The sequence below is a fragment of the Girardinichthys multiradiatus genome, chromosome 3 (assembly GCF_021462225.1).
Source record: "Girardinichthys multiradiatus isolate DD_20200921_A chromosome 3, DD_fGirMul_XY1, whole genome shotgun sequence".
Taxonomy (NCBI): domain Eukaryota; kingdom Metazoa; phylum Chordata; class Actinopteri; order Cyprinodontiformes; family Goodeidae; genus Girardinichthys; species Girardinichthys multiradiatus.
Window position 1 is genome coordinate 29,609,370 of NC_061796.1, and position 8,669 is coordinate 29,618,038.

The following is an 8,669-nucleotide window of genomic DNA, read 5'->3' on the forward strand; positions in this document are numbered from 1 at the left end:
CCATTTTCAAAGAAGAAATACAAAACTTTACTATGAATTTAAGGCAGATATTTTGTCACTGATCTGGCCTAAAACATAAAACCTGCAAATATCAAAGACTGTAAGGAAGATGCATCGATGGATGAATTGATAAAGGGATGGACAGGTGTTTGGATGAATGGACAATAGATGGATCCATGGGCAAATGGATGGATGGATGGATGGACGGACTGATGGACAAACTGGTGGTTGGATGAATGAAGGACAATAGATGGATGGATGGACAAACTGGTGGTTGGATGAATGAAGGACAATAGATGGATGGATGGACAAACTGGTGGTTGGATGAATGAAGGACAATAGATGGATGGATGGATGAACAAACTGGTGGTTGGATGACATTGATGGGTGATGCACAAATGGTTTGTCAAACAAATGGATGGATGGGTGAATAGATGGATGATTCACCAATGGATATTACACAAGCAGACGGATGACTGGATTAATTACACAGATCTACATATAAATGACAAGCAATTCAAAGGATGGACGAGCACAAATGGCTGGATGGCAGATGGATGGATAAACGAATAGTGGGGTGGATGAATGGAAAGGCATAGAAAAGATGGATGCAACTTCTAGACAATGAAATAGGGAAGAAAGTCTAAAACTACAAATATTTCTCTACAATATCTCTTCGACATTTATCCAGACCTTGAAGGTACTTGAATCAGTATCCACACAGTGCAGGAACCCAGTTTGAGCATTACGCTTTATTGTCAAACATTTTTTTATTCAACATGTGTTTCAATTAATGGCCTGATAAAACATAAACACTCATACTAAGTGGTATTTATTATGAGGGCAGAGCTCCATGATCCACGATGAGTAGAACACAGCTCTCTGTTGCTCATTGTTTGTAAATCTATATATTTCATAAGCTTATTTTTCACTGCAGACATTCATAGGAATGGCAGTAGTGGAGCCGAAACAATTGTTTTGATGTATCCTAGCATCTAAGTACAAGTGTGACAGTGAATCAGCATGCACAATCCTGGCTGCCCAAAACTGAGGCACACAAATGAGATACAGTCATCAGTGGGCCTGTAATCCTTTGTACCGGTGCTCTTTCTGCTGTGGCCGGCAGAAATATCTGCTGAATAAACACCAGTAACACAAATATATAAAACATGCACAAACATCCAGTCTAAGAGCACCAGTAGAGCATCATCAAACAAAAACGGAGGCGTGTTTTTATTACTTCCTGAAAGGAAAGATTATCATTTTTACTTTTTTCCCACAATTTAAAGAATGTTGTCTTTAAAAATGTTTTAATAAAAGACAGGAGATGCCAACTCATAACTGCTCCAAATCCAAGGCAATGACTTCAAACTGACTAATTTAACCAAAAACCCCAATTCAGCCATATGTGGCAGAAAACATCAAAAAGATAGAGGCAAATCAACACTGGCTCTTAACAACCAACTGTTAAGATACCGACTGTAGATTTATTTTTCCAGTATGATGCAGTTTCCTAACACTGATTATCTTTAAAGATGGTGTAAGCCAAGCTAACAGTTGCTGACAGCCTGAGCCCCCTGCGTGGACAACCATCTGCCCTGCTGATGTGCTCATGAGCGAAACGCTGCAGGGGTAAACCAAGCTGCAGCTGAACATGACCTCCATTGTCCATTTATGTGTGAAGGAACAAAAAAACAAATAAACTTGTATCTTCAATGTGATTAGTTTGTTTTGAAAATTAAAAAAAACAGTTTCACAGTACGTTCAGCCCTCCTTATGCTAATCTCCGTTTTTAAACACGTAAAACATTTCAAGATTTCAGAATTTCATCCCTCCAGCTCTCCCGGTCCCGCCTTTGCCGCTTTCGAGCAAGTTCTGGAAAGAAGGCGCTGTTGTAGGGTCTCTCCCTCTCGTCCATTTCTCTGTGTGCCCCCTTCCTTTTACCGCTCCTCTGGTCAAGGAGAGCCTGGGCTCTCCTTCTTTCTTCTACCTCCCTTTGCAAGCGCTCGGCTCGTAACCTTTCTATGGAGCTAAAAAAGACAAAATAGAAATTTTCTGAAACTCCAGACAACACTATAACAAGTCTGGTCTATGTATTCAGATATTAAATCCTAACTGGAGTCCACTCATACCTCTCTCCCGTGCTCTTCTTTTCCACTTTGTTTCTCTTTTCCTTTTTCTTCTGCTCTCTCCTCTCGTAAACACCCATTGCCTTCTTCATATCCTTTAAAGGATCCAAACTATCCTTCAGTCTACGATCCTTCTTCTCTTTCTCCTCTTCAGATATCCCCTTCCTCTTTTCTTTCTCTTTTCTCTCTTCTTCTTGTTCTGTGCTGCTTTTCATGTACCACGGAGTCACCTCTGACCCCGGCTGTGGCCCCAAAGACACAAGTAAGCCGATAGCTCGTTCCTGCTTCTCCTAGAAAAATGAAAGAGGGAAGAAGAGGGAAAAAAAAGGAAAATAAATAAATATTTTTTATTTTTCCACTTTTACCTAGAAAACTGAATCACCACAATAATTTGTTTCATTATGTATATTTGTCTTTTTTCTATCTGTCTATAAGAATAATTTCTTCCTGCTTTCAGATTAGTGCAACACTTTCTAGTTACGATCAACTTCAATATTTAAACATGTAGTAACTTAAACTATAGTGTAGTATCTCATGCTACAGAAGCTTTTTCTCATTGAGCTTAATAAAGATAAAGATTTTAATTACTATAATAAAAGTATCCTTTATCATCACTACCACAGTGATGATGACCTCACCCAGTCAGGGTTCCTACACATTTTCCAGAATCAACTTCCCAGAGTTTTCAGTCATTTTTGTTCATTTGAAGACTTTATAGAAGACTAAAGTTAACTACAACTTCATCGCAGATACTTCTAAAGGTTTTAAATAAGGAATTAGAAAGAAAGAAAGAAAGAAAGGTGGTAGGACAAGGATCTAACGACAGTGGGAAGGAAAGATATAAGCGCACAAGGTGCAACAGAAGGACACAAGGTAGGACACAAAGAAGGGCAAAGAGATCTAGGACAAGGAAGGAGGACAGGTAGGGCACATGGAAGAAAAGAAAAGAAGGACACAACGGAAGAAGATTGGAAGGAACAAAACACTGAGGCACAACAAAGAAGAATACAAGGAAGGATAGGAAGGAAGTAAAAGCAAAAGGAACAAGAGAAATGACACCAGGAAAGAAGGAAACAAGAAGGAAAGGTTAGTGGGGAAGGATGGAAGGAGAAATCTATTGAACCAAAAAAGAAAGAACAGAATGGAAGGAAGGAAGGATGGAAGGAAGGAAGGAAGGAAAATCACCAAGGAGGGAAAGAAAGAAAAGAAGAAAGGAAGTAAGAACACACAAGCAACAAAGGTCAGAATAGGTAAAGTAAGGGAACAAGAAAAAATGTCAGGACACAAGAAAGGAAAGAAGGAAGAAAGGAAGTAAGGGCACACCTTTTAGAGAATGAGATAGGAAATGGGAAAAAAAATATATATATTTTTCATTTCTTCCTCCAGACCTGGAATACAGTGAAATCAAATTTCATACTTTTAAACACTGTAGAAAATCTTCATAAGGACCTTCATCTCACATGAATACTAGTGGACTTTAACACCATTTACCTGCTGCAGCAGAACCAAACTAACATTGTTTCTATTGTAGTCAGGACATCAGACATTAAACAGTTTTCTTTTTGAAACAACAAAACTAAGGTTGAGTGATTTATCTAATATATTTAAATAGATGTAAATGCAGTCAATATAACAACTACATACTGTAGCTGTAAAATTATATTAAAATATTAAAGATATTTTTGTGAGAAGGCACAAAGACTGGACTTCTGGTATGGTAAGAACATACATAAATGAACAAGAAACACTCCCGGGCTGGGCTGACTAATATTTACATTTGATGTAACTTTAGAGATTTTTAAATAAAACAAATAGTTAGCTTTGAGCGTTTCACTTAACTGAAATCATTGCTGCAAAACAATCTATGAGGCACATGATGGAAAAGCCAAAAGGTAAATCTTTGTTCATTTAGCCAATAAAAAATATTGAACAATGAATAAATAATGACAACTATACTGAAATACTTTACATTACTGTATAATCGCCCAGGGTACGACCTGGGATTAGGAGTTTAGAAGAAGTAGCACTGTTACCTTTTCTTCCTTCTTCTCTCTTAGATACTCCTCATTTCCCTTCTTCTCTGAGGAATCTTCCAGAGGAAATAGATTGAGATGCTCCAGACTTGCTCCGCTTTGTTCTCCATCATCGTCTCCCTTTGCTCCAGCTGACTGGAGAGCAGCCCGAGCTTTCCTTCTCAGATACTCGGTACGTGCCTGTGGAGACCAATTGTTGTCATCAAAAATATATACAATCTACAACCAATCATCATGTTTTTACAGTCTGTTAACAATTAAAAAATTTAAAACGTTTTTTTCTTGGTAATTTTGATACTTGTGGCCCTTCATGAAGTGACATTTTGTTTCTTTTTATTTATAAACAAAATGCCAAAGAGGCAAAACTGTCTTTTAGGCAGCAGCTATATCGTTATATTTAATGAATACCCTGTAGTTACTACTGAAATATTTCACTGCAGTATTTAAATAGTGGTTGATTTAAAAAAAGAAAATTAAAACAATAAAGTATTTTAAAGTCATCTCTGTAAGAAATTGACGAAATGAGGCCATGACGATGGAGCAAAGAGATGCATCATCCTAAAAACAATTCATTAATTGTTCTCTAAGATTCTGGCCAGTCGCTGGTGATTCAACAATCAATCAGCCAGGGAGTTATTGATCAGCTAAACTAAGAAAATAATAATTACTCCAAGAGCACGTACAAATCTCATCCAGTAGGTCACAAAAAAGAACTGCAGACCTCACCTGGCTCACTTAAAGTCAGTGTTCATGATTCAACAATAATAAAAAGACTGCACAAAAATGGCATCCATGATACAATTCCAAGGTAAAAACTGGTGATGACCAAAAACAACATAAAGGTTCCTTTCACATTTGCCAAAAAAACATCTGGATGATCCCTAAGACTTTGCAAAAAATATTTTGTTGGCTGAAAAGCCGTGAGGGGAACTTTCTGGAAAGATTGTATCTTGTCGTATTAGGTGCAATACTAAGACTACATTTAAGAATAAAAACATCATATGGACACTGAAACATGGTAGTGGTAGTGTGATGGTCAGGGGCTCCTCTCCTGCTTCAGGGCCTGGACAAGTTGCTGTAATTGATGTAACCATGAATTCTGCTATTGCAGGATATACTGAAATAAGCTCAAACATGCTTGATTTATGAACCAGGGCAATGATCCAAAGCACAGTCCGCTTACAAATGGCTAAAAAACAAAATAAGGGTTGTTGTCATGACTACTCTTGCAGCATAATTAGCTAAAAAAAAAAGGAACGTCAGAGCAGTTTTTGAGGATGACATTCACAGTGCACTAAAAAATCAAAAGCACTCACGGTGAGGTTTCTAGTTTCAATGAAAAGGTTTGACTTTACTTGAAAGAAAAACAAAAATATTCTCAGAGTTGACTTCCAACATACTCCAGAAAAAAACATTATTTAATGGTAGAAAAACTGCTTTACTCCTCACCCCTTCAACACGAAAAACTGACCAAAACAACCCAGCTGTCTTTTCTCCTTAATCACAGTAGGAGGCTGGCCTGACTAGGAGGAAGGCCCTGAACAAAAATCACAATTATTAATAGCTTGTCTACCATCTGCAATCATTAGCATTATTTTGCATCCTTAGTAACATTTACCATTTTGCAAATAATTAAACTGTCAAATCATTAACAGGCTCCAACTTCCGGGCCCCTAATTATTAGCCTTAGCAAAGCAACAATTACAGAAATTAACAAGCTCTAACCGATGTGGTCAAGTCAAAGTCCAGACCTAGATTTAATTAAGATGCTGTGGCATGACATTAAGCAAGCCACTTGTGCTAGAAAACCATCTAATATGGCTGGCATAAAGAAAATCAGCAAAGAAAAGTGGGAGAAAAGCTTCCAACAGTGTATTAGACTCATTAACAGTTATTGCCATCGCTTGATGGAAGCTGTTACTGTCACGGCTGGCTCAACCAGTTTTTAGGTTTAGGGTTTTTTTCATATATTAATAAATTAATAAATGTTATCTACATTTGAAAACTACACTTCCTACCCACCCAGGTTATCTTTGGCTGATATAAAACGTCATTGATGACCTGAAACATTGTATGTGACAAAGATATCTGTAATATGGGCCAATAAATCCCCATGGTACTGTATTTAATTACATCACCTACAGGTCCTTCTCAAAATATTAGCATATTGTGATAAAGTTCATTATTTTCCATAATGTCATGATGAAAATTTAACATTCATATATTTTACATTCATTGCACACTAACTGAAATATTTCATGTCTTTTATTGTCTTAATACGGATGATTTTGGCATACAGCTCATGAAAACCCAAAATTCCTATCTCACAAAATTAGCATATCATTAAAAGGGTCTCTAAACGAGCTATGAACCTAATCATCTGAATCAACGAGTTAACTCTAAACACCTGCAAAAGATTCCTGAGGCCTTTAAAACTCCCAGCCTGGTTCATCACTCAAAACCCCAATCATGGGTAAGACTGCCGACCTGACTGCTGTCCAGAAGGCCACTATTGACACCCTCAAGCAAGAGGGTAAGACACAGAAAGAAATTTCTGAATGAATAGGCTGTTCCCAGAGTGCTGTATCAAGGCACCTCAGTGGGAAGTCTGTGGGAAGGAAAAAGTGTGGCAGAAAACGCTGCACAACGAGAAGAGGTGACCGGACCCTGAGGAAGATTGTGGAGAAGGGCCGATTCCAGACCTTGGGGGACCTGCGGAAGCAGTGGACTGAGTCTGGAGTAGAAACATCCAGAGCCACCGTGCACAGGTGTGTGCAGGAAATGGGCTACAGGTGCCGCATTCCCCAGGTCAAGCCACTTTTGAACCAGAAACAGCGGCAGAAGCGCCTGACCTGGGCTACAGAGAAGCAGCACTGGACTGTTGCTCAGTGGTCCAAAGTACTTTTTTCGGATGAAAGCAAATTCTGCATGTCATTCGGAAATCAAGGTGCCAGAGTCTGGAGGAAGACTGGGGAGAAGGAAATGCCAAAATGCCAGAAGTCCAGTGTCAAGTACCCACAGTCAGTGATGGTCTGGGGTGACGTATCAGGCTGCTGGTGTTGGTCCACTGTGTTTTATCAAGGGCAGGGTCAATGCAGCTAGCTATCAGGAGATTTTGGAGCACTTCATGCTTCCATCTGCTGAAAAGCTTTATGGAGATGAAGATTTCATTTTTCAGCACGACCTGGCACCTGCTCACAGTGCCAAAACCACTGGTAAATGGTTTACTGACCATGGTATCACTGTGCTCAATTGGCCTGCCAACTCTCCTGACCTGAACCCCATAGAGAATCTGTGGGATATTGTGAAGAGAACGTTGAGACACTCAAGACCCAACACTCTGGATGAGCTAAAGGCTGCTATCGAAGCATCCTGGGCCTCCATAAGACCTCAGCAGTGCCACAGGCTGATTGCCTCCATGCCACGCCGCATTGAAGCAGTCATTTCTGCAAAAGGATTCCCGACCAAGTATTGAGTGCATAACTGTACATGATTATTTGAAGGTTGACGTTTTTTGTATTAAAAACTCTTTTCTTTTATTGGTCGGATGAAATATGCTAATTTTGTGAGATAGGAATTTTGGGTTTTCATGAGCTGTATGCCATAATCATCCGTATTAAGACAATAAAAGACCTGAAATATTTCAGTTAGTGTGCAATGAATCTAAAATATATGAATGTTAAATTTTCATCATTACATTATGGAAAATAATGAACTTTATCACAATATGCTAATATTTTGAGAAGGACCTGTATATGCAAGGTACTGTCTTTATTGTTCTGCGAGATCTCACAAACTTGAACAGTACTGGATGTGGTACTCAGGTTGTATGGGACGAGGTGCACCCTCTGTCCGCGTCATCAGTGACAGAACCAGGGTTACCTCTTGCTCGGCACGCTCCACGCGCCGCTTGGCCTCGCGCTCCTCCTCTGCTGCCTGGGCTTCGTCCTTCCTCACGCGCGCGATGTTGTCCTTGTTGCGGACATGCCAGCTCTTCTTCGGGAGGATGTTCATTGTTGCCTTGGAGACCAGGAACTGTTAGCAGCTGGCTGGTTGACAAGGCTAGCGAAAACTGACGCGAGAAAAAGCACACAGTACTCGGTAGCAACTGTAGTGGATGCAGCGGTTAAATAGATAACGGTATAAATTCTCAAAATATAATAGTATAAAAGAGGAATGCAATCCTGAAGTCGTCTTTACGTTTTGAATTTGAGCTAACATTAGCCAAACTTAGCTATTTTCCAACTTCGCTTTTTCTCAAACTGTATCAAAAAAGAGATGCTGTCTCTCATGCTAAGATATTCAACATTTCAAAGATAAGACTGGACAAAAAAAAAAACCTGTTACCGACTTGCTATGGAAGGAGTGGACCCTGCTTTAGGCTTGTAGTGGTCCACAGGAACTAGCACACTCAAACCGGAAGTAAACAATAACTACATGTTGAATCGATTACACAACTGTGACACCAAAGGGCGCTAAATCCCCACAAAATGTATTACTTAAAGAC

The 8,669-nt window shown here is 39.3% G+C and overlaps 1 protein-coding gene across 1 annotated transcript; it reads right to left on the reverse strand.

Annotated features, from left to right (window-relative positions):
• Positions 1-732: 732 nt before the first annotated feature.
• leng1 (leukocyte receptor cluster (LRC) member 1) lies at positions 733-8,591 on the reverse strand. Its single transcript, XM_047361190.1, has 4 exons — positions 8,045-8,591; positions 4,163-4,342; positions 2,133-2,419; positions 733-2,030 (listed from the first exon to the last, which is right to left on the reverse strand). The coding sequence occupies exons 1-4, from the start codon at positions 8,174-8,176 to the stop codon at positions 1,811-1,813; spliced, it is 819 nt and encodes a 272-aa protein (XP_047217146.1). The 5' UTR covers positions 8,177-8,591; the 3' UTR covers positions 733-1,810.
• Between the last annotated feature and the right edge of the window lie 78 nt (positions 8,592-8,669).

Excerpts from the sequence above, each read along its gene's own strand:
- leng1 (XM_047361190.1), bottom strand. The coding sequence starts at position 8,176 with ATGAACATCCTCCCGAAGAAGAGCTGGCATGTCCGCAACAAGGACAAC. Across the intron at positions 4,343-8,044 it reads TGGAGCGTGCCGAGCAAGAG|GCACGTACCGAGTATCTGAG; the intron begins GTAACCCTGGTT and ends TGGTCTCCACAG. Across the intron at positions 2,031-2,132 it reads AAGAAGAGCACGGGAGAGAG|CTCCATAGAAAGGTTACGAG; the intron begins GTATGAGTGGAC and ends TGTCTTTTTTAG.